The following is a 24,040-nucleotide window of genomic DNA, read 5'->3' as shown; positions in this document are numbered from 1 at the left end:
CCGTACAGCCACACTCCTGCTTGCTCCTCACCGGCCCCTTCACATCCTAAGAGCTGCAAACTGCGTTTCTGCTATCCCAAGAAATAACTACTCTCTCTCCTAAAACTCTGCAGCCAGCCAGCCCGGCTCTAAGGGGCAGCCATCATCATCATCACCATCACCAGCCCTCGCCCTTTCCCGCCTCGCAGCCAGCGGCTGCAGCGCCCACACGCCGTGCTGCCCTGCTCCTGCACAGCCTTGCGATCGAGAAGCCCGACCCCGCCTCTCCCTGCGAGGAACCGGCCGCGAGCCGTGCCGAGGAGGGGGGTGTCTCTCGAGACCCCACCCGCTATGACTCGGCAGCCGGGGGCGGAGCGGGCAGGGAGCGGGGCGCGGCCGGGCAGCCCGCGGTGACGATGGGGGTGCTGGCTTTGGGGTTGGCGTGCTGCCTGCTGAGAGCGGCCCACGCCGCGTTCCCGGTGCCCGCGGGAGCTGCGGGGCGTCCTCCGTGGAACGGAGGAGGACGGGAGGAAGAAGCGGCGGCGCTGCGGGTAGGTCCTGCTGCCCTCCTGCCCTGCTCGCCGCTGTGCCCGCGGGTTCCTCCCTTCCCCGCTCCCGCCGCCAGGGGGCAGCATGACGGCAGTGGCCGGGTCCCCCTTGGGTTTTCGTTGTGCTGCAAACTCGTTGTGTTAGTTCTGCAACATAAAACGAGGCGAGGTTAAATCTTATCTGAGGATGAAATGTTTTCATGCGTCTCTCTGTGTTGTGCTGCCCGACAAGGGCGTCGGATGACTTTGGCATCACTTGCTGTCAGCTTATTTTGTTGGTCTTATATTGATTTTATACCATCTGTGCACTTATGAGTGTCTCTTTGTGTCTTTCCTGAAGCTAAAATTAGTCTAAAATTGCTTTCAGACTGGCTTGATAAGAGCCCAGGGTGAGTCTGAGCTGAACGCGAGCTGAGCAAGTTACCGAGGGGTTCTGGCCATAAATTGTGCCAGGGAGGAAGGTTCAGGGTGGATATTAGGAAAAACTGCTTCTGATAAAGAGTGGGGAGGCAATGGCACAGGCTGCCAAGGGAGGTGGGGGAGTCACCATCCCAGGAGGTGTTCAAGAACGGCATGGATGTGGCACTGACAGGCATGGTTAGTGGGCATGGTGGGGCTGGGTAATCTTAGAAGCCTTTTCCAACTTCAGTGGCTCTCTGGTTGTAAGGTCATGTCTGTTGTTGGTAACCTTCTGCTCTTACAATTATTTTTTTTTTCACTGCTGCTAACTTAATAACAGACACAATATTTTTGTTTTTATTCAGGAAAGTGCTAAAAGGATTAGATTACTGAATTCACCATCAAATGATAACGGATCTGCTTTCTATGGAAAAAATCAGTTTTCTCACCTCTTTCCTGAAGAGTTCAAAGGTACAAAATTGTCTTCGTGTTTCCCACACAGAATATTTCTGTTCTTTCTGAAACTGTAAGAATATTTAAATTAGTTCTGGACTATGACAACTACTCTAAGGATTTGAAAATCCTGTGCTATTTCATGACTGTAACTACAGATCTAAGTTACCATTATGGTTTCTAGTAAAACGGGTTGGGTTTGTGTTGTTTATTTGTTTTTGTCGTTTGTTTAAGCAGATTTATAAATGTTTGTATTCTATGTTCAGCTATTTACTTAAGAAGCATACCTCACAAACTCCCCAGATACATAAAAGCGCCAAAGGGAAAGGAAAAACCTTTGCCAAAGAAGTTTGACTGGAGGGACAAGAAAGTCATTGCAGAAGTGAGAAATCAGCAGACAGTAAGTGGCGGTGATTTCCTTTTGCTGATTCTCAAGCACTGGTTAGAGACAGTTCCAGGAATTACATCATAGAGCACAGTGAAGGACGGGGAAGGATCAACGCTGCCTCAAGACTGAGCACTGATGTGTACTGATAACACAGCCTTCTTTGAAGAGTGGGCTTAGGTATAAAGCATAAAAGGTAAAAGTTGTTAATTGTACAGTTAGGAGTTGCGTACAATACATTTTTGGGGTAAAGTCTGCAGATATTTTGCACCATGAGTGCTTTGTGATTTTTTTTATTTTTTCTGGAGACTGAAGTGTGTTCAGTACTTGACCTCTTGTCCTCTGTACTCCTGGTTACAGATCCGTTGCTTGGAGTGCCCATGGCTAGTCAAGATCCATGCCTTTACCACCAAACTCCTCCTCCATGGAGGTGCTTTCTTGGCAGGAAAATAGAGCCCAACTGGTTACGTCCCAGATTGGCTACGGTCATCTACACTTAACAGGATAAGAAGCACTCAGCTTTTGAACTCCCAATATTTTTCCTTTGTGTAATGTAACCTAGACCTTGCCTAGGAATGAGCTCTGTGCTCTCTGTTTAAATCACCACAATTTAAAAAGTTGAGAGAACTAACTGTGATATCAATTAAGATTTTTTTCTCTCACGTTTAATTTCGGTTTAGTGCTGCTTAAGTTGTAATCTAATATACTTGTATAAAATTCTTCAGGCAACAGAAAACCACAGGCTGTCTCCTTAAGTGCATCCTTTTCAAAAACTTAATAATGTGGTTAAAAATAATTTCTTCTCGAGTCTCAGTCAGTAATTAAGAAAATACATATCTAGCACTAAAAAGTGCCCCTAGGCCTGTTTTAAAGGGCTGTTTTAATGTTAGCAAAAATGAGTCAGGAAGGAATCACTAAAATAAGACACCTTTAATTCATTTTTAGTTTTCACAGAGTAGCACAGTAGGGATAAAAAACAATTCCATATTTGTAATGCCATAAAAATGAAGATAAAAACTGATGTAGTAAATGAAGAATGTTGGAAAACTCTTTATACTTACACTTTTCCATATTGTGTTAGAAAACAAAGCTGACTTTTTTTTTTCCTCCTATCTTCTCTCTTCCAGTGTGGAGGCTGCTGGGCTTTCAGTGTTGTGGGTGGTATAGAGTCTGCCTATGCAATTAAAGGAAATAATCTGGAAGAACTCAGCGTACAGCAGGTTATCGATTGTTCGTACAGCAATTATGGTTGCAGTGGTGGTTCCACAATAACTGCTTTGAGCTGGCTGAATCAGGTTTGAAACTTTCTATAAATTTTGAACCCTTCTTTAGCACAGTTTTTGTTTATTTGTTTGTTTCGTTTTGTTTTTACAGGGGAAGAAGTGATGGGGAAGAGGGAATATGTGCTTTACAGATCATCTGATTTTTGTTTGTGTGTATATGGTTATTTATTTAATCTAGAATCGTTAATTCAAGCAGAACTGAAACTTGATTTGAATTTTATAATCTATATATGTTGCTTGTGAATGCAATAAATTAAGCCACAAGGGATGAGAATAATATTCTTTGACATGCAGCTTTTCCACTGAAATCAACTGCAGCAATAGCTGTACAGTACCACTGTAGAAGAGGCCGTTTATGCAAGGCTCATTCTTTGGATTTGAGTGTCCAGTTTTGACTGGACTGAATCAAACACATTCATTCATTTATCTCTTTGCAGACAAAAGTCAAACTTGTGAGAGATTCAGAGTACACTTTTAAAGCTCAGACAGGACTGTGCCATTATTTTGCTCGCTCGGATTTTGGAGTTTCAATAACAGGATTTGCTGCATATGACTTCAGGTAACTGCTGTTGATTCTTTTTATTTGCTGTACTTTCACTTCACTGTTCACTAACTGGAGTCAGCCAAAGGTTATGAGGTTAATTTCATCTGAATGTTTGAAAAACTAAAGGGCAATAACAGTATACAGGTGTTTTCTAATTGAGAGGAGTGGGACATAAGAGATACATGGTGCTTAGTATTGCCCACTTGACCAAGACTTTTTAACAGCTTTGTATCTTTGGACTGGCACTTAATCCATAGTTTGTGTGCCTCGTGTTGTAGTAAATAAAATATGTATGTATTGATGTATGTTATGTGGTGTGTAGAACTCATAGGAAAAAGCTTAATTATTTGAGTATTAAATCTTACTTCAGTAGATTACTGCCTCTCAAATTGCTTTACTGTGCCAACTTTAAACTCTGTGTTACCACTCACTTCTTTCACAGTGGTCAGGAAGAGGAGATGATGAGAGTACTTGTTGACTGGGGACCTTTGGCAGTAACAGTAGATGCAGTTAGCTGGCAGGATTATCTTGGTGGGATCATACAGTATCACTGCTCCAGTGGAAAAGCAAATCATGCTGTACTTATCACTGGTTTTGACAGAACAGGTACGTTTACATCAACTGAACTTCTAAGTTTTGTTTTCTCATCCTTGCAGCTTGCCTCCTGTGAGGCAGGATATTAAAATCCACAATTTGAGAACAGCTTGGGTTGGTGTCAACTCAATTCTGGAAGTGCAGTCTGATCCCAGGAAATTCTTCTTTTTCACGTTCCTTTGGTTTAGTGGGACTTGATGTCCCTGTAAAGACAAGAACACAGGTATCTGTATCTTTACCCTAATATAGGGTATATCCAGTCTGTTTTACACTGAAGTATTAATCCTCTCTATGAACAATAGGAGGCTTCTTTCTATAATGTCACCCAGTCAGCATCCTGTGAGATATTAAAATGCTAATTAACTGTATAGAATGTTAGCATTTTTATACTTCCTAAGGAAGCTTGTCTCCAGCTTCTGAAAATGTATTTTCCAGGTAGCATCCCTTACTGGATTGTACAGAACTCCTGGGGCCGTACATGGGGAATAGATGGCTACGTTCGTGTTAAGATAGGCAGCAATGTCTGTGGTAAGTCTGAAAAACAATGCAAGTGATAAAGGCCATGTGTTGCCTTTATCACTTATAAGTAAAGTGATACAATGGGATCCTCACAGGGGAAATACAAGTCATTGCTACGTTTTGAATGAGGTTAGATGAGTTCAGGTAGAAGAACAGTGGTCGTTAGTTCAACCTAGCCACGTGGTTGATTGACTGAAAAACATCACGCAAATGTTAAGATACATAGGCCATAATAATTGAAGTATGACAGTATCTTACCATGGAGAGGTAATGGCATTGTCAAGTGTACAGATGTGTATTATCAGCCTAAGCTAATGGTGTTGCTATATGCAACATAAGTAAAACAACTGTGGTTCTGGTCTGGTGGATGCAGATATGTAAGTTCAGCAAACAAATATGGAAAGTGGATCTGCATGTGCTTCAGAATTGTGCACCACGTCTGTGACTTTTTGTGCAAGATATGGAGGTATATCCTTTTATTGTGAGCTCCGTCTCTTCCCTGTACTGCTGTCTGCATTTTCTTGACATTTGAGTGGCTTTTATATTATTAAATACTTGTTTTCTGCAGAGTTTCTGAATCTAGAGGTAAGACAGGTAAAGCTCACATGCAAGGATTCTGCGCTGAATCCTCAAGATCTTGAGTTTTGAACATGAAAGCAGAGGAAGAAGAAGAATAGACTTCAACTACAACTAATGTCAAGCAGTGAAGAAATAAGAATTGCAGCTGTTTACGTTGGTGTTTTTTCGCCACTACCCTATGCCAATACTTAGTACATGGAAGAGAGAGGACACAATATGAATTCTGGTAACTTATTTGGTGGCAAGTCTCTGTTTCTATTATTCATTACGATTTTTTTTTTGTTTGTTTCATTTATAGGAATAGCAGATACAGTTTCATCAGTATTTGTTTGATTCTGGCTAAAGACCAGGCATTTGGCATACACTGTATATGAAGATTTTACTTCAAAGCAACATTTCCTAAAATAAGAACAAACTGTATGAAGAGTTCCTGCTTTTCAGGCATGACAGGAAGTGGTCGGCTGGAATTTTTAAGTATGTTTTTATTTGGCACGTGTGTTATGTATCAAATCTCCCACGGAATGAGAAGACTTTGAATCAACCACAGAGCGTGCAGAAGGAAGTTGCAAAGAGAAATCGAAACTGCTAAGGTGAACTTTGGTACTAAATGCTAAAAAGTACCTCCCTTAAAAAATTCTTTTGAGAAAAGAAGAGATAGCAAATCAGAAATTTGAACCCAGTAATCAGTGGTATGATGGAGTATAATCAAAATGCTTTAAACATCAGAAGCACAATGATTGCTTTTTATTAGGAGAGGAGGGGGCTAAACAGCTTGACTTTTCTAGCATCTCTGGTTGACACCTCCTTTTTGTAAAATCCTACGTTTTTCTCTAAAACTAGATGAACAGAGGAGTGAAATACCCATGAAGCAATCTCCTGAGCAGCCAGGGTCTCTGTAATGCTGTGGTCCTTCTATTTCAGTCTTTTTCCTTTTGTTGGGTAGATAAAACTTCAGAGCTTGTCGAAGTAGGAAGGTGTATTTTGAAAAGGGAAAATATGATAGTCTTCTGAATTAATTTGTTAAAGGGGTAGGAGAGCAAGAAGAAAACTATTTAGATGAACCAAGGCCATTCTAGGGGCTTATCATCATCTCTGCCTTGCCAGAACAGAAATGTTTGCAACCCAACCATTCTGTGCTTTGGTAGCTGTCAGTTCCACACCTCTACTTCACAGCTTACAATGGAACAGCTGTGAAACAAATGAAAAAATTATCTATCATAGAAAAAAAGTCTGGCTGCAGATAGATGTAAGGTCTTTGCCACCTTTAGAAAGTTAGGAATTATAGCATATTCCAAGTAGAGTAGATTTCCCTACAAAAACATTAAACTCAGTTGAACTTGTAGGAGAGATTTGCTGGGAATCATAAGGTGGTTCCAGCTTTGCTGATTTGTGTAACTACAGTTGGAGGCAAATGTAACTAGAACTGACAACTAAGCAAGCATTTCTAAGACGCTCTGACTGTCATCTGGAATGCTTTACCAGTGTCCTTTACTGAGCACTATTATGAGAAGCGTTGAAGCAGTTCCATAACTTTTGCACTTGCTGTACCCTGCTAATATTAGTGTAACGTTTTTATAACAGATGCCATGAATGTTCATCATTGTCTCTTGTATTGTCACTTTATTCCTTCTCTTTCTGAGAGTCAGTATTTTAAGTGGGGAAAAAATAAGACCTAAGTGGTAAGCGTCAGATTCTGTTCCTATCTCTAACAGGCTTAAACTTCAGAATAACAAAAGGGGAAGGATTTTGTGTAGTATGGCCATGCCCTTAGCAGATTACAGACAACAAATAGCACGCTTTCCTGGTGGGATAAGAACAGCTCAACTTCTCAATTGGCCTAAGAGCAATGTGTTTTTATATCAGTATCAAACATTGAAGGTCCAGCTATGCTTCTGAAGTGGTACAACCAAGCCTGACTAGAGCACAAGGATACAGAACTCCTCACCAGAAACTTAGGGCTGCAGAAAATGTATTTTCCAGGGAAGCATTTTGCAACAGTCCATCTAATGAGAAGATGACACAGCTTTATCTACTCTGTGGTCAAAGTTACCTCACTTTTATGATGCAATAATTTTATCCTTGTTTCAATGATATTTTGATTAAAAAATACTCTAAACAGCTGTCATATTGTTGTGTGAATGTTATGCTTGTTTTAGAAGAAGACAACAAAAGGATAACTTGAATACTGCTTTATTTGAAGTGTGAAGTAGGCATTTATCTCTACTATTCTTAACAGTAAGTATTTCTAATGAAGGCCTTTATATTCTTGTGTAAGAAAATTCCAGAGGCTTGGGTTTCCACAGATTCAGGATATTTGCTCAAAATCCAGCTTTTGAAGATCTTAACCTGAAATTTCTTTTGGAACTTTACAGCTCTCTATCATCTTAAGCTGATGAGAATAATTGCATCTTCAACTCAAAGTAAATTACTAACAGCCATTAGGTAAACTGACAAATAGAAATGTATGTACATATAAGATGTGATGTTGATAATCTGTATAATTTTTTCCTGTCTCTAAGTACAACTTTTCAGATACAAACATTCAATTTAACTAGCCATTAATTTGAACTGGATTTTTTCTTTAATAGAGCCTGAATCAGTGCAAGATTACTTTCTCTACAAACAATTAAATTTATTCAATAAGTCAAGTGGAGTATTCACCTAGTTCTGCCATACATAAATAAATATTTACACACCCATGCTGATGAGAACAGTTGCTGTAGTTTAGGAACAGTATCAGAGATAGTTTAGGGTGAATGTTCTGAAGTTCTTCGCAGCAACCAGTCTAGATAGTTCAGTCAGAGTCATCACTGCTAAAATAGGAGCTGTCACAGTATTCTGCTGTATAAAGGAATTTATGAATAGTTGGATTCATCTTTGGTATCCAGTGTCTTGGCACTAGAAACGTTGAGAGATTGAACAAATCCACAAACACCTTGTACCTGTCACTGAAAAAGACAATTGGAACAATTAATGTTGCTGTGTATGCCAGCGGAAGGGCTACAGTTTTGAAATTCTCAGGAATCATACCCTCACATATTTAATGTTTCTACACTAATCATTCTTTCCCTTAGTATTCTGGAGTGTAAGTTCAGTCCAAGGTTCAGTCCTAACTGTCTCTAGGGTACAGCAGATAAGATTCAAAAGGAGCTACTGCTGCATCTTTCTGCTGAAATCCTCAAAATTTTGTCTAAGAAGTTCTGACTGTTCAGGGAGATCTGTGCTCAGTTCAAAACCATCCACTAAAAAAAAAAAAAAAAAAAAAAAAAAGACAAGACAGTTCCCCTCTGTTCTTTTAAATTCCTTCTCTGCTTCATCCAACAGAAGATGTTCCTGATTTTCACCTGCACAGCCAGAGGGTATTAACTTTTATGAGTTATGTATCTTAGTTTATACAGTTAGAGGTCATGCTAAGAAAAAAACTCAGTTGCACAGAATATGGGACTAACTTTCATCCTGCATCACGTATTTACTTGGGCTGGAAAGCACACAAGGTAAACAATATTAATGCTGCATTATTTCCTATTACAGTAATACCTAATCCCTTGTCTGAGAATTGTAAGTGCACTTTGCATGAGTGATCAAAGCCCTTTGCCACTGAAGACTTAGAATTCACATGCATCAACCTGATAAGTGAACGTACAACTTGGATGGGAAATTCTCAGTCCCAGAAGAGGAATGATGGCTCTAACTTTTAGTGAGCTGTCTGAAATCTGTCTCCCAGCAGTACAACATCTATGAACAGTATCAAGGTATGTAAAAGGCATTACTCTTACCTCACTGTTGAGCGCAAGTACTGATAGCCTGATGATCCTCCTGTGCCAGCCTTACTGCCAATCATTTTGTGCACCATGCAGACATGGTTATCTAAACAGTGCATACAAAGGGCATGGCATATAGCCAGTGTTAGAAAATAAACCTAGGGTCACATCAAGGTGAATACTGCATTATCAGAGGCTATAGAGAGATGAGCTACTTCAGCAATGCAGGAGTTAAGTATGCCACTCAAGTCAGCTAACATAAAATGATTGTTAATACAGAATTAACACATCAATCTGTAGTTACCTAAGTAGGGAAAGAGCAGAAGGAATATTTCCATGTGAACAGTCATCACAATGAGGTTTTGGGAAAATATATTACTACCCTTTAAATAAAATCATTTAGCTTAAAACGTCACGAAAGTGATAGTTTTACCTATATATCTACTGATCACAGAGGAAGCTGCTCATCTTTCTCTTGCTAAAGTACAAAAAAAATGTTATTTTTAAAGGACAAACTCGGAAGCTCAATGCTAAAACTTTAGGTATAAGTCTCAGAATGTGAAATAGAACAGTTTACTTGAATCTAAAAGAGTATCTCAATAAAAGAGTGCAACTTACATCTCCATTTTGTCATGAGTATGTCAATATCCATAAGAGAGGTGAGAAGCTGAAATGGAACCTGAAAACGGGGCTCCTCTCTTGGAAAATGAAAGAGAGAACAGTAAGACCTCTCATGATGAGCTATATATTTCTAACACTTCAGCAACGAAAGACACTCAACGTGTGTTTTTCCCAGACTGGTATTGAAATACCTGTAGATATTCTAACAAGCACTTCGGCCACGTAAGTTTTAATCTGTCTTTTCTTCCCCCTCTTTGTTGGAAAATACTTTAAAACTGTTCTACAAAGCATCCTAGAAAGTTTGCTTCCACCTTTCCACCAGCCTTTCCACCAGCTGCCAATAAGCACTGAAAATACTTTGATACATCTTATAACATTACCTGTAGAAGTAGATCATTAGGGCACCCTTCAGAGCTTTATAAGACAGTCTTCTTTCTCCTGCAAAATACAGATATCTTTAGTTTGTTGCTGATTATCCTGAAAATGTAGTGCTACTGTGTGATTATTCTGTATTTATCATATTTAAAAATTTGAATATGTATATTAATATACTCTACCTTTACTAAGCAGGTGTTCATGCCGTTTTTCATCAAATAATGAAAGTAATATATCTTTCTGCTTTTGAAATTCAGATAACAAGTCCTCTTTTTCTTCTGATTCTGGTTTGGCCTTTGATATTTAAATGAAAAAGAAGGTTTTTTTTTTTTTTTTTTTTAGAATTCAGTAGGGAAAAAGCAGGCTTTTGAATGACCCATGATTTAACCTCTATTTTCATCTAAACACTCTGTAAGTTTACACTTTAGGTGTAAGAATTGTATTTTCAGACAAGGTAGGCAAGTCACTGAGTCACTGTTCTTTAAAAAAAAAAAAAAAAAAAAAAAAAAGAATTACCAGAAATTGTGCAATTAAATACAATGCAATTCATATGAATAAACGTTCAAACAAACTGACATCACTTTTCTTTAGGTCTAGAGGCTTCAGAACAGCTAATCTTAATTCATTTGAAGTCTAATTACTTTATTTCTTAGTTTTCAAGGCAAAAAGAGGACATTTTGCACAGCTATGGGTTAAAAAACTTAAATAGAAAAGCTGGATAAATCAGAAATTTATAAGAACATTCTCAAGAACTTAATATATTCTTACGTTATAGTGTTTCTTCTGTTTAAAAATGCACTTATACGTACAGGCTTTACAGCACTTGGGGATTTTTTTCTTGCTTCTTTGCCAGTGTGATTCAAATGATCACACAACAGCTAAGAGCCATGTACTGTTAAGTAGTAATGGTCAGTATATAGTGACACTCCTTACTTGTAGACCCAAACTTCGTGGAGTTTTACTCTGAACTTCAGATGCAAGCATCCAAGGTGCCATAGTTTCAGTAAGATTAATTTTCTTCCTGTGATACTTTCCCTCTTCTTTTGCCATCAGAATAATCCACATAGCACATGCTTAAGGTGTTCCTAGATGTCAAATTATAGACTTACTGAGATTTCCTGGTAATGCTTGTGACTTTTATGCTTCTTGCAAACACTGGCTGCCAAAGATTAAATGAAGTGAGAAACCAGGAGTGGGCCAAAATGCCAATTAAAAGAACATGATTTCAAGCTGTCTCTGCATATAGTTGGATCAACAGAACATACCTGTAGTATGGCAAATTCCTCTTCTAGTCCTTTTAAAATATTCACTTCAAATTGGCCCCAGAAATCAAATCCTTCTGCCTCAAGTCCTGGAGTTCTTTCCAGCCATGCCTTTAACAGTAATAATTGAGTTCAACTATTCATGATGAAAACACAATAGTCTAGAATTACAAGTTATAGCAATATAAATTACACTGCTGTAGTTCTGATTTAATACTCATGCAGGTGTGAATTACTGGAATAAGGATGTCCACATGGAAGATTTGTGTCTGTATAATGATGCCATGCAAACACACACATAGGTTACAAGTTAAATTATCAGTTAGAAGACAAATGCTCTCTTGTTAAAACTCATTCCCTTGTAGACTAATGAAACAATCTTATTCCACATATACAGAATAAACTAAGATAAATCTCAGAGCGAAAATATAGAACCATCTGCTAGTAGACCAGTTTTTATCTGGTCAGCATGAATGCTGTTCACACCATCTGACATTAGCTTACATCAGAATGTGTGATAATACAAGATGAAAACGCATGTATAGCAGTTAGCAACCTCTTTGATTTCCTTTTAACAATGGTAATGAAATAAGGAGAAAAAAGCCAAAATCTGTATGGTCCAACTCCTTTTAAAGATAATTTTATTTAGCTCCTTCTTATCCAAAGAAGACCAGGAAGATCAAGAAAATTACAAAGATTTCTTACACATTCTATAGCAGGTGTCATCAAATGAAAGCATAGAGAATAATTTTGTCATTGAGACGTGGATGTTTATTGAGGTTTATATTACATTGTTCTTTAGAAGTTAAGTTTGCATGTGAAAAGGACAAGGGAGTTAAAGAAACTGCCATGTTTGAGCAATGCACAGTTTTCAGTCAAGGACATTAAATCAAGGTAAGTGAGAAAGAAACACTTGTTCACCTTTTCTTGTTTTCATTTTGGGTTGGCATTTTTTGTTTTCTGTTTTTTTTTGCTTAATACTCCTCACTAATATTAGAATATTTTAAAATTTTTCTTCTATAAATGTTTGTGGTTATGAAAAACAATGCAAATGACCCAATACATTAATATTTTTAGACAACCCGTATTTCTGCAATGTAATTTACTATTTACTATACTAAGCTATGTTTTTCAGACAAGAGTAACAGCTGGGAAAAAATAATCAGTTGGTTTCATAATGGCCAACTCTTTCATACAAGTTTTGATAAGAATTCAAAATGTGATTTACTGGAAACCTGTCAGCATTCTTGCTTCTCTCAAGGAAAAAATACTATCACTTATAACAGTGAAGGACATTCTCAAGGGAAAGGGTAAAACATTTAAACAAGGTCTCAGACAAATATTATTACCTCCACAAGTTGCAGAAGCGTTGGTTCTTGCTCTGATTTCAGCAGTAGTTCATAATCCTCTCCCTTGAAGTTATCACGATAATGCCTTCTGTTATAGGGGACCCTGAGGCTTTGGGGAACACCAATCTTGTTCTCTAGCAAACGAAATTGCAGGCTCTGAAAACCTGAGGCCGGGCTTAAGTAGTCTCTTTGGGAACAGAAGAGAAAAACATACAAAAATACAGGATATTATTTTACCATGATGGAGTTCTCTGGTTCTCAGCTAAAGAAATAACTACATGTCTCATATTTGAAGAATATCAAATAGATAATTGAACGTTTATGGTATGCATGCAATTAGGGGAAAAAAAGGAAAGTTGATATATCAGTGCATATACAGACATACATATACACACGTTTATATTGTGTTTTAAAATGGCAGCTCTGTGCATGTGTTTCACAAAAGAAAAATTAGTGAATATAATTTTCTTTCCAGACAGAAGTAGCTGTACCCCAAATACACATCAGGAAAATTTCAACATCACTGAAGTGCCATTAAATGCCTTTTAAATAGGCTTGTTATACATATGAACAATTGATATGTATGAAATAAATAAAACCTACTAAATATTTTCCAGAACATTATTCTGAAGGATTCGTTAACAGGATTCTTTCTGGGCTGAGTTGTGTGAACATGTTAGATGAACTGATTAATAAAATTGATCTGAAATCCCACATTGCTAGGTAATTGTAACACACTCTGAACTGCAAATAGAAGAGTTGGAAAAAAACAGGTAATATATCTGTTTTTGTATTTGCTTGATTCATATAACACATTACTGTTTGTTGTTGAAAATCAGAAGCAGTGACTCCTCAGAAGATTATTAGCTCATGTATTTCTCCTGCTGTAGAAGACACAGATGTTCCAAACTTCCAGTGGAAGCCAAGTTGTATTTTCATGTGCTTTTGGGTTAGAGAGTGCTAAAAGACAGGGGAAATGGTACAAAAGCAATGCAGAAGGGGGAGGGATGCTGGAAAGCACTAAGTGCACAAGTCAGGCAGGTCAGAGACACAATCAGAATAGGAAGACAGATGGTGAATTGCATATGAAGCTGTCACAAATGGTAGTGGAAGGAGCTGGTTGTAGTGAGATAAGAGCTAGGAAATGCCAAGTTAGAAGTGAGGAAAATCAACTGATCCCAAAGATGGTCCATGCAGAAGGCAGATGAGCTACAAACAAGTTGACCCAGGAATATTTTGGGCAGCTATGGGAGAGCAGAAGTTCTTGGGGAGAAATAAGAAGAAAGCAGTGTTACTTCAGCCTCTTGAAGCAACACTGGGAAGCTAGGAAATACTGTCCCCCCAGGACAGTATAATGATGTATTTGATGATATATAGAGTGCACTTCTCTTATCCAAACACTTTTATGATTTGTTACAGAATATGGCTGCAACTGCAGTGGTAAGTTTCAAGTAAATTGTTAACAGAACCAGGAAGCATTTCTACTTTTTCTGCTGGAATTTTTATTTAAAAAATAAAAAAATAAAAAAAAATAATTAAGTCTGAAAACATTTAACACAGCATATGCAAACATCAGAAGTTAACTTGTATTTCACTGCAAGATATGCTGGTCTTGCAATCAAGTTCATGTTCTTAGTTGACTTTGTACTGTAATGCTACGTTTACCTCTGACGCACATTACCTGGAGAGCTGGTCACAAGAGATACAAAGAAAGCTGAGGTCCTCGGTGACTTCTTTGACTCAGTCTTCACCAGCAAGGGCTCTACTCACACTGCACAAGTTGAAGAAAGCAAAGGTAATAACTGGGAGAAGGAAGATCTGCCCTCTCTCAGTGAAGATTAGGTTCAAGATCATCTAAAGAACCTGAAGGTGCACAAGTCCATGGGACCTGATGAGATCCATCCATGGGTTCTCAGGGAGAGGGCAGATGAAGTTACCAAGCCACTATCCATCATATTTGAAAGATCACCAGACTGCCATGAAGTCCCCACTGATTGGAAAAAAAGAAGATCCAGGGAACTACAGGCCAGTCTACCACTGCACCTGGCAAGATCACAGAGCAGATCCTCCTGAAGGCCCTACTAAGGCAGAAGAAAAATAAAGATGAGGTGATTGATGGTAACCAGCCTGGCTTCACCAAGGGCAAGTCATGCCTGACAAACTTAGTGGCCTTCTATGATGGAGTCACAGCATCAGCAAATAGAGGAAGAACAACTGATATCATCTACCAGGACTCGCACAAAGCATTTGACAGTGTCTGGCACATCATCCTGATCACCAAATTGGAGGAAAATCAGTTTGATGGATGGACCACTCACAGGAATCCACTGGCTGGATGGTCACACTCAGAGAGTTGTAGTCAATGGCTCAATGTCCAAGTGTAGATCAGTGATGAGTGGTGTTTCTCAGGGACAGGTGTTGAGACCAGTGTTATTTAACATCTTTGTAGGTGACAATGAGATTGAGTGCACCCTCAGCAAGTTTGCAGATGACACCAAGCTGAGAGGTGCAGTTCACACGCTAGAGGGGAGGCATACCATCCAGATGGACCTGGAAAGGCTCAAGAGGTGGGCCCATGCCAAGCTCATGAAGTTCAGCAAGGTCAAGTGCAAGGTTATGCACCTGGGTCAGGGCAATCCCAAGCACAAATACAGGCTGGAATGAGAATGGCATGAGAAGAAGTTGAGGGTGCCAGTTGAAAGACTCAGCACGAGCCAGCAATGGACACTTGAAGCCCAGAAGGCCAAGAGAACTATGACCAGCAGGTCGAGGGAAGTGATTCTGCCCCTCTACTCTGCTCTTGTGACACACCACCTGGAGTACCGCTTTCAGTTTTGTGGCCCCCAACACAAGAAGGACATCAAGATGTTGGAATAGGTCTAGAAGTGGGCCATGAAGATGATCAGAGAGCTGGAGCACCTCCCTTACAGGGACAGGCTGAGAGAATTTGGCTTTTCAGCCTGGATAAGAAAAGACTCTGAGGAGACCTTAGAGCAGCCTTCCAGTACCTGAAGGAGACCTAAAGGGAAGCTGGGAAAGAATCTCTAAGGACAGGTAGTGACAGGATATGGGGGAATGGCTTTAAACTGAAAGAGGGTAGATTTAGACTAGATATTAGGAAGGAATTATTTACTGTGAAGGTGGTGAGGAACTGGAACAGGTTGCGCAGAGAACTTGTGAATGCCCTCTCCCCGGAAGCATTCAAGGCTAGGTTGGATGTGAGCAACCCGCTCTAGTGGGACTTGTCCCTGCCTATAGCAGGGGGGCTGGGACTAGGTGATCTTAATGGTCCCTTTCTAACAAAGTATTCTATGATTTTGTTCTCACCCTGTTGAGCAAATCAGGTACTACAAGCTGCCAGGGTACCTGCAAGTCCTTGCTTAAATTCACAACCAGCTCAAAGGATAAGAATTACTACCCCATGGGTTACTATGGAGAAATTGTAAGTATTTACCTGAAATCAAAGAAGTCCAATGCAGTCATGGTTTCCAAAACTGAGAACTGTTCCACAAGTAATTTCAGAATCATTGAAGTTCTGTTCATTCGAGTAATAACCTTCAGCATATTCCTCTCATCTCGTACCTTAATAAGAAATAAATACAATGATGTATGGGGCTGCTGAATCACGGCCTGAACCTTTGATTGATCACCTGAGGTGAGCAATGAGTCAGCCATGGGAGCACAGGTGAAGGCAATTCACCTGTGCTGCAGGAAGGGGTGGAGCCTGGCTGCACCTCTGCTAGACCCATTTAAGAGCCGACTGCCAGTGGGGAAAGATCTCTCTCTGGAGATCCGCTCCATCAGGAGTTTACCTCATGAGCCCAGGACAGGGTGAGTGATTTTCTCTTATTTCTCCAATATAAATTCTATTAGCCAAGCTCCTGGATATATATATCTATACCATCTGTATATCTATTGATTAAACAAATGATCTGACAGAAAGCAGTATTCTTTTCACTATTTATTTCACGTCTTCTCACTGTTGTGCAACATGATAGTTTTCAAGTCATTTTCCACGTGAAATCCAAATCCCTAACAGCAAAACAATCTGATATTGAGTAGAGCTCTGATTTTAACTGAAAGCATAATATTCAATTATTTAAATCTGTTTTTCTCTCACTGATTCCTATTAACTCAATCCTATTAAGTTGATCTCTGAGAATAGGGCAAACAACCAGAAAATATCAAACTATAAAAATGAAATATGAAAACTATTTAATAGTCTTGCTTTGCTATTAACCTTAACATTGACATTTCAAATTCTGATTGTAAGATAGCTTTCATTTATCACAAAAATAAATAAAGAAAAATTATTCTATTAAGAACCGATTACAGTCAAATACATTTTGATACAATTTTAAGAAAGCCAAGAATATTATGACTGCAGAGGACAACGAAGAACATTTTCATTGATCGTTATAAGAAAAAAGCCTCCTCATTTCTGAAATAAAGTCTGATCTTCAAGTTTTCCTTCACATAAACTCAGGTTGTTATTCAAGGTATTACATGCAGTCAGCATTTTCCTGTGAGCATCTTAGGTCATGAGGGTTCTCTTGTTATCAATAGTTATGACGTATGTTTAGTGTTGAATAAGTGTTTAGAGATGTTTAAAATGCTTCTGTTATATCTGTCATTTTACAAAATTCTCATGCAATTATACACTATGATTTAGATTTTCTGTTGGATTTCACAATACACTGCTACTGCAAATAGTTCTCCTTTCATGTAGCAGATACTAGACACAAGGAAATTGTATGTAGAGTTAAAAAAAAAATTGAACAAAGGCAGACACTGACAAGTCAGTGTAAATAGACCTGTTAGCCCATCTTCAGTTTTGCCTCCGAGCATGACTTATCTAGTGTAAAATATACCCAAATTATCTTCTGCAATTTCCCAGTACTAGTAGGAAAGTATGAGAGTATTTTAGCCAGTGAAACTGGTCTTAGAGAGGCATCTATGCAAAAGATGAGGAAAATGGATTCTGTATCTGTGCACACAATGAGGATACAAGAGCCATACAGCCAATATTTTCTTTTGATTGCTCTTAAAAAAAAAAAAAAGCACCAACCATATGCAACTCACATACATCAGGATGGGAGGCAAGAGAATGAGGAGTCCTGATTTTACCAGAATGAATGTTTACTTGACTTACATGTCCATTCTGAAAGATCACCCGAACAGAGTCCAACTCCCACAGAATCTGCTTAAACCAAAGTTCATAAGCTGAAACAATAAAGCCATTGTTAGCAAGAACTTTTTTTTCCTTTTTTCCTTCATAAAGATGAGGAAAAATTCTTACTTTTTGATTTGAAGTGAATAGACACTGTGTAACAATGTCGGGGTATTAAAAAAGAGCTGATATAAAAAAGTACTGCCTGTTCTAGTGTATTGTCCATTACCAAAACTATCATATGAAATAATCTAGTATCAAGAGCATAAACAGAACTTTATGAAGCATACTTTCCACATCAGATAAGAGATGTACAGAACATAGATTAAAAAAGGGGAAAGAGAAAAATTCAGGTCCAACACTTCAGCAACAGGACTGTGGCATTCCATTATAACCCCAGAGCTGCTTACAATTTTAATGACATCTACAGGTTTCCTATCAACAACCAGAAAGTGTCATCCAATCAGTGCCTACAAACCATGTGGATTCGAGCAGTTAGGGAACATCTAACCATTGTGTTGACTTCTAATGCCTCTCAATGGTTGAAGCAGGATTGAAGTCTCAGAGAAGCCACAAACCAAAATATATAAAGCTTGCCTACAATAAACTGCTTAGCATCCTATTACTCAAGACAGGAATAATTTCTTCAACTTAATTTCTCTAGAAAGAGAGTCTCTGAACTCTTCATTTTCCAAATCTGAATTTTATAGTTATGACTTCGTAACCATAGAGTTCATTACAGCCTTAGAAAACATTTAGGGATATATACAAATATAAACACGCATAAAAAGACAGTAATTGCAGCAACCAGGTGAAAAATGAAAACAAATTACACATAGCACTTGTCAATGTTAAGTAACTTCCTGCAGCAAGAATGCCAAACCACCATTGCTCTAGTCCTCTCACCTACTTACCTTGATGCGTCACAATAAAAAGATGCTCATCGTGGATTTTGTTTCCTTTCTTTTCACTCTGTAGCTCTTGGGCATTCAGTATTTTGTTCAACTTAAAAATAATAATAATAAAAGACTATTTGTAAAGTTCTCAGTTCTTCTATTAGACATGGTGTTCCTACTGTGTAGAGCTTATATTTAAGGCAAAAAAAAAAAAAAAATCCAGTTTGTATGAGAAGTTAAAATAAATAGTTTCTTTGTGATTAGAAAAAAAATAATCATCTGAAATCAACATTCAAGTACATCAAGTGAAAAAGTTTGGAAAATCATTTTAAGATTTTTGAATACATATATAAAAAAGGAGAACACAAAATAAGCAGTGCATTCTCCGGATCTGATATCAATACTGACATATTCAGTGCAAGAGAGTTCTGATAGAAAGTTCTGTAACTGTATAATACATAACTATGCAAGAGCTATGATTTGAGGCTGAACTAGTTATTTCAGTTCTGTTATTAGTAATTTTTGATGATTCAAATTCATTATCTCACAGCTGCTTTAAAAGGAATCTTTGCAAGATTCTGTATTATATGTCAACAAATTAATCTCTTGTTCACAAGCATGGAGTAATTCCACTCACTTCAGTTCTTGCTGTCATGAAAATAAAAGGAAATGTCTAAGTTATCTTATTACTTCTAACATTTTATTTTTACATATTTCTTGATTACTTCTAGCTGTGTTTTGGGTGGTTGTTGTTTTTTTTGTTTGTTTGTTTTCCTTTCATACTCTACATTACTGGAATGTAATTTTCCAACCAAATATTAAGGAGTATCATGCAATAATTTGGGGAAGTTGCACATGGCCTTCTGATTTGCAGAAAAACTGCTAACTATCAGATCAAATAAAGTATTGTGCTGCATCACTTCACGGTTTAGGTTTGCCAGTACAACTAACTACTGCCAGTGCATGACTAGGAGAAGTGCCAATCTTGTGTCCTTACTCAAGTCTTCTGAACATCCAGAACAGTAAAATTCAAATCACTACACTTACTTGTAGGTAATCTCCATAGATAAGTCCACCTCTGCTGGCTTTATTTATTCCCTCTTGTGATTCATCACCTTTCTTATCTTTCAAAGATAGGTTCCCAAATTTATATCTGAGAAGAAAAGCAAGAAAATATATAAGCTATTTAATTAAAGAACTATTGCTATATTTGTCATTTTATTAACAGGTGCACCTAAAATTCAAACAATGAAAAAAATGAACTACTAAAGCAATCTTATGAGAAAGAATGCACCTGACACACACCTTGTCACAGCAGTAATAGCTGGTAGCATTAAATCTAGTTCATCACACAGCCCTTCCCTGAAGGGTCTTCACACTCCCTTCCCTTAGGGATAGCTGTGACAGTCTATTTACAGATAATCATTAATTCCTCTCCAAAATTTACATTAACTTTATATCTTTTAAAACAAAATAAAGATAATAGTAACTCACAAGTATTTGTTCCCCATGAAGGGACAGCCACTCATGGTTCCAGGGTCCAAACTCACTGAGCTGTGCTCTGGAGAAAAAAAGCCAACTCAGTTAACCCAAATCTGCTGCAGCTGCCTTATATGTAACCTTATCTCCCTCTGTAGACCAACCCCCCCAAATCCTCTTAGCTCTCAGCCCATCCCTGCTATTCAATAATTACAGAAACTGTCATGGCACAAAGGTCAATAAGTTCATGTGGTTTTGGCTCTCTACTGTTTTGTTTCAATCAGCAAAAAAAGAGTGGCTGGGATACTTGCTTTTTCTCATATGACAATTTTTGTGCACTTTGCTGTGTGGCTTTCCCTGATGGAGAACTACACTGCTGTAAGGGGTAAGTCAGTGAGAAGTCTGCATGTGAATAAAGACAATATTTAATATTTAATTCAAAGATTGGTTAGGTAGATTTTTAACCTGCAACCCCTCATATCAAAGCATCAGTACACTTCAAACTTTTAAAAAAATGAAACATGAAAAAGGAAAGGGAGAGGAAGGAAAAGAAAGAAAACTGATACTTCCATGGAAAAACGAACTGTTTGTAAAAGCTTTCAAGCAATGCACTTATTTTCAAAGTGGGCACACAGATTAAGTAAAACAAGTAAAAGAAAAATATATGTATGTTAGTATTCCAGAGGTTTAATTCATTACAATTTCTTGATTTTATTTCTTTCCGCAGAAGTTTCACTCTCATTTGTTGACAAATGTTACTCAATTCTGTCTAATCATCAGCCTAACAGACTATGAAGTAACGTGTTACTAGTGTGCACTTCTTTTGTACCTGCCAGCCTGTTCTGAAAGAAGTTAAAGCTCAGTTTTTCTGTAAACAAAGTTACAGGGCCCCTGTGAACCCAGGCCATTTACTCTCATACATTGTGCAGTGGTATCTGTGTGCTGGATTCAACTGTTCCAGTCATTTAAGACTAGATGGACAACAAAAAAATATGTGGGTCATGGGGTATATACCCTACTAAGTCAGATGCTCTATGTCATGCTAAACAAATATTAAAACTGAGTTCTCACACAGCTGAACCACAGGTAGGACTCCACTGAGGCAACTCATAAGCAAGATAAAGGTGTTCTTCCATCACAATATAAAAGCAGATGGGGCAAAATAATCCTCATCACTCATTTCTATACATCTGCTCTGGATGCTGGCAAGTTGAAATAAAGGTGAAGACTGAGCACTAGTATATACATCAGAAATTTAGTGCTCAAAAAACATGCTGCTTCTACTGAAACTGCTCTGTTATGAGGCAATTGCCCCACTGTGCTCTGCCCTGGTGCAGCCTCAAGACCTGCGTGCAAGTTTGAGCACCACGATGTAAGAACAACGTGAGGCTATTAGAGAACATCTAAAGGAGGACGACGAGGATGGGGAAGGGTCTAGAGGTACATGAGGAGCGGCTGCAGCCCCTCAGTTGGTTCAGCCCAGGGCAGAGGAGCTGAGGGGAGGCCTGATGGTGGCTGCAGCTCCTCACAGGGGCAGCGCTGGGCTCTGCTCTGTGACAGCGACAGGGCCTGAGGGAATGGCATGGAGCTGTGCCAGAGGAGGGGCGGGTGGGGGTCTGCACCAGAGGGCAGTGGGCATGGCCCCGAGCTGCTGGAGTTCAAGAAGCATTTGGACGACACTCAGACACAGGGTTTGAATTTTGGGCCTTGTGTGGAGGCAGAAGTTGGACTCCCTGGCCCTTGTGAGTCTCTTCCAATCCAAGACATTCTATCACCCTGTGACAATTAACATAACCTGCCCATCTACAGATCTCAAAAGCATGGGCAACAGAGGCTTGGTTTGTCATTTCTAGTTGAAACAGACATCCTGAACCTCCACTGTGAAATCAAATTTCTTGTTACCTTTCCTAATGTCACAGTAAAGGAACAAGAACAGCTGACAAATATGAACTCTTAACCACATCAGAGAAGCTAATGTGTTTCCTTGTGCAGTTTAGTATCTTTCATGGGACCCAAAAAATAATACATTTTCAGAGGAATGTTCTCTGACTTGCAACAGTTATACTGCCTGCCCTATAGCAAAGACTTTGAAGTCTAGGAGACCTTTTAAGCTCAATGCTTAACAAAACATTAACTGCAAGTTTGGGAAGTAATACTACCCTTGGTTGGTTCAGGGTTACTGAACTCCCAAAATCTGGCTGAGAATACTGTCTTAATCAAGAGATACAGAAATTTCTGTTTTGATTCAGCAACAAACAAGCTGCAGTCAACCAAATAAATCAGCCAAATTGCAAGAATTTAGGAAGTTAATTACAGTAATTCCAACATTCAAATTCTCTGCTTACAGACCTCAGAACTGATTGATTGAATGATTGATTCCATCACTCATTCACCTCACTGGCTACCTGAATGTGATTTCAGTAAGCCATCACAAGTACATAATGAACTTGGTACTGATAAATAGAGCAAATAAAAGAAAAGCTAACTTGTACAACCTGATTATGAAATTGTCTGTTGGCAATATGGACAATAGCACAGACTGAAAGAGCCATAAGGTCTGGCTCAACTCAGAGCCTTTATGTCTGTCTTAGCTGTAGACACTTCTATAATTGATGGAGAAATAAATCCCTATTCATGGTTCTGCCATGCTGCTCAAATCTGGGATCTAATCCTTCTTTGAATGGTTCTAGTCACTTTTCCCCACTGAGATTTTACTGCTCCTTCGCCATCTCTTTATACTAGCATAATCAATCATAAAGGAATCTTGATCAAAAAGATCCTCCAAATATATCTGAAAGCAAAATGTAACCTTGATTTTAACCAAATGGTATTTCCTTCTTCTCAAAATGCACCATAATTACCCTTTTTCATGCTGAACATGCAGAACTAGGTAGAAGCAGATGTAATTACACACACAGCTTGCTGTTCATGCTGTGGATGACTGAGCAAGTCTATGAAAGCCAACCATGTGTGCATGCCCCTCAGATTTTCTCTTTTTTTTTGCTCTTTTCTTACTTATTTATTTTTACAGCATGAAAGTCATACAAAGACTTCTGCTCGTTCTGAAATGTATCAAAGGACTCTAACCTTCAGTGCACAGTAAGTTCTGTTTTTTGATTGGGCTGAATACAAGACAAACAGTTAAACATAGTAGGAAAAAAAAAAAGGCACATGTTCCAGGAACTGTACTTTGTGGCCTTTAAGCTGTCATGATCTTCATGACCAAGCATGACAACTGTTAAACCCCTTTCTTAATCCACCTTCATCCCCCTTTTTCTTTTTCCCTTCCCCAGTTGTGGATGTGGACTAGCTTTGTTCATCACAGCTGCAATGGAGTCGCAGAGGGGAGACAAACTGAACTTACTTAGACTGAAATAAGTGAATTGTAAGAGCAAAAAAGGGCCTCCATCTAGCTAGTCCAATGGGAGGTTTGGTGTAAGCCAGAAGTGTCCTGTATTTTGTAGATACAGCTGTACTAAAGAGTCCCTTGTTCTAATGTGAACTGATGAGGAGAGAAGTAAGAATGACTGTGTAATGACATAAATCCAACAAAAGTCTTCTCTGTATTTAGAAGTGACTTGTTCACCTAAAACAAAACTCAAGATACCCCACACAACACTTCCCAACACTTATCCCAGAAACACAAACTAGGAGTTATTCAGCACAAATTGTTTTTATCTATGTAATAGTATCTGCAGTTGGTTGGGTAAGCATAAAAGTTTCTACTAGAAAGCAGGTGTCTTGGGAGGAGCCTATTAGAAGAATCAATCAAACAAACAAACAAAAAGCAAGCTTACAGTGAGATAATTTCCCCATCTAATTTTCCAATACTGATAGTGTAGGA

At 38.6% G+C, this 24,040-nt stretch overlaps 3 protein-coding genes across 3 annotated transcripts in view; 1 reads left to right on the top strand and 2 right to left on the bottom strand.

The window, feature by feature from the left end:
• The first annotated feature begins 316 nt into the window (after nucleotides 1-316).
• CTSO (cathepsin O) lies at nucleotides 317-7,408 on the top strand. Its single transcript, XM_003205360.5, has 8 exons — nucleotides 317-530; nucleotides 1,292-1,397; nucleotides 1,646-1,779; nucleotides 2,892-3,059; nucleotides 3,485-3,606; nucleotides 4,034-4,197; nucleotides 4,621-4,713; nucleotides 5,582-7,408. Exons 1-8 carry the CDS (start codon nucleotides 396-398, stop codon nucleotides 5,614-5,616), a joined length of 957 nt encoding a protein of 318 aa, XP_003205408.2. The 5' UTR covers nucleotides 317-395; the 3' UTR covers nucleotides 5,617-7,408.
• Nucleotides 7,409-7,457: 49 nt separating this feature from the next.
• TDO2 (tryptophan 2,3-dioxygenase) lies at nucleotides 7,458-20,278 on the bottom strand. The gene is made up of 12 exons (XM_010709436.4): nucleotides 20,212-20,278; nucleotides 19,765-19,870; nucleotides 18,736-18,826; nucleotides 17,804-17,874; nucleotides 16,106-16,233; nucleotides 12,652-12,838; nucleotides 11,306-11,413; nucleotides 10,223-10,334; nucleotides 10,046-10,103; nucleotides 9,663-9,742; nucleotides 9,060-9,150; nucleotides 7,458-8,231 (listed from the first exon to the last, which is right to left on the bottom strand). The coding sequence occupies exons 1-12, from the start codon at nucleotides 20,244-20,246 to the stop codon at nucleotides 8,078-8,080; spliced, it is 1,221 nt and encodes a 406-aa protein (XP_010707738.1). The 5' UTR covers nucleotides 20,247-20,278; the 3' UTR covers nucleotides 7,458-8,077.
• Nucleotides 20,249-24,040, bottom strand: part of GUCY1B1 (guanylate cyclase 1 soluble subunit beta 1) — a 75,153-nt gene continuing 71,361 nt past the window's right edge. The window contains exon 13 of the mRNA XM_085221988.1: nucleotides 20,249-20,278. Coding sequence (XP_085078114.1) covers nucleotides 20,264-20,278 — 15 coding nt within the window. The 3' untranslated portion in view covers nucleotides 20,249-20,263. The remainder of the gene's footprint in view (nucleotides 20,279-24,040) is intronic.

This window comes from Meleagris gallopavo, chromosome 4 (assembly GCF_905368555.1).
Source record: "Meleagris gallopavo chromosome 4, MGAL_WU_HG_1.1, whole genome shotgun sequence".
NCBI classification, from domain to species: domain Eukaryota; kingdom Metazoa; phylum Chordata; class Aves; order Galliformes; family Phasianidae; genus Meleagris; species Meleagris gallopavo.
Note: the sequence above shows the minus strand (reverse complement) of the source record. Positions and strands in the feature narration are given on the sequence as shown.

Coding starts and splice junctions, on each gene's coding strand:
- TDO2 (XM_010709436.4), bottom strand. CDS start 20,246: ATGAGTGGCTGTCCCTTCATGGGGAACAAATACTT. Junction 10,104..10,222: donor TGAACACCTGCTTAGTAAAG/GTAGAGTATATT, acceptor TGTATTTTGCAG/GAGAAAGAAGACTGTCTTAT. Junction 9,151..9,662: donor ACTCATGACAAAATGGAGAT/GTAAGTTGCACT, acceptor TGCACTGTTTAG/ATAACCATGTCTGCATGGTG.
- CTSO (XM_003205360.5), top strand. CDS start 396: ATGGGGGTGCTGGCTTTGGGGTTGGCGTGCTGCCTGCTGAGAGCGGCC. Junction 1,398..1,645: donor CTTTCCTGAAGAGTTCAAAG/GTACAAAATTGT, acceptor TTCTATGTTCAG/CTATTTACTTAAGAAGCATA. Junction 4,198..4,620: donor CACTGGTTTTGACAGAACAG/GTACGTTTACAT, acceptor TGTATTTTCCAG/GTAGCATCCCTTACTGGATT.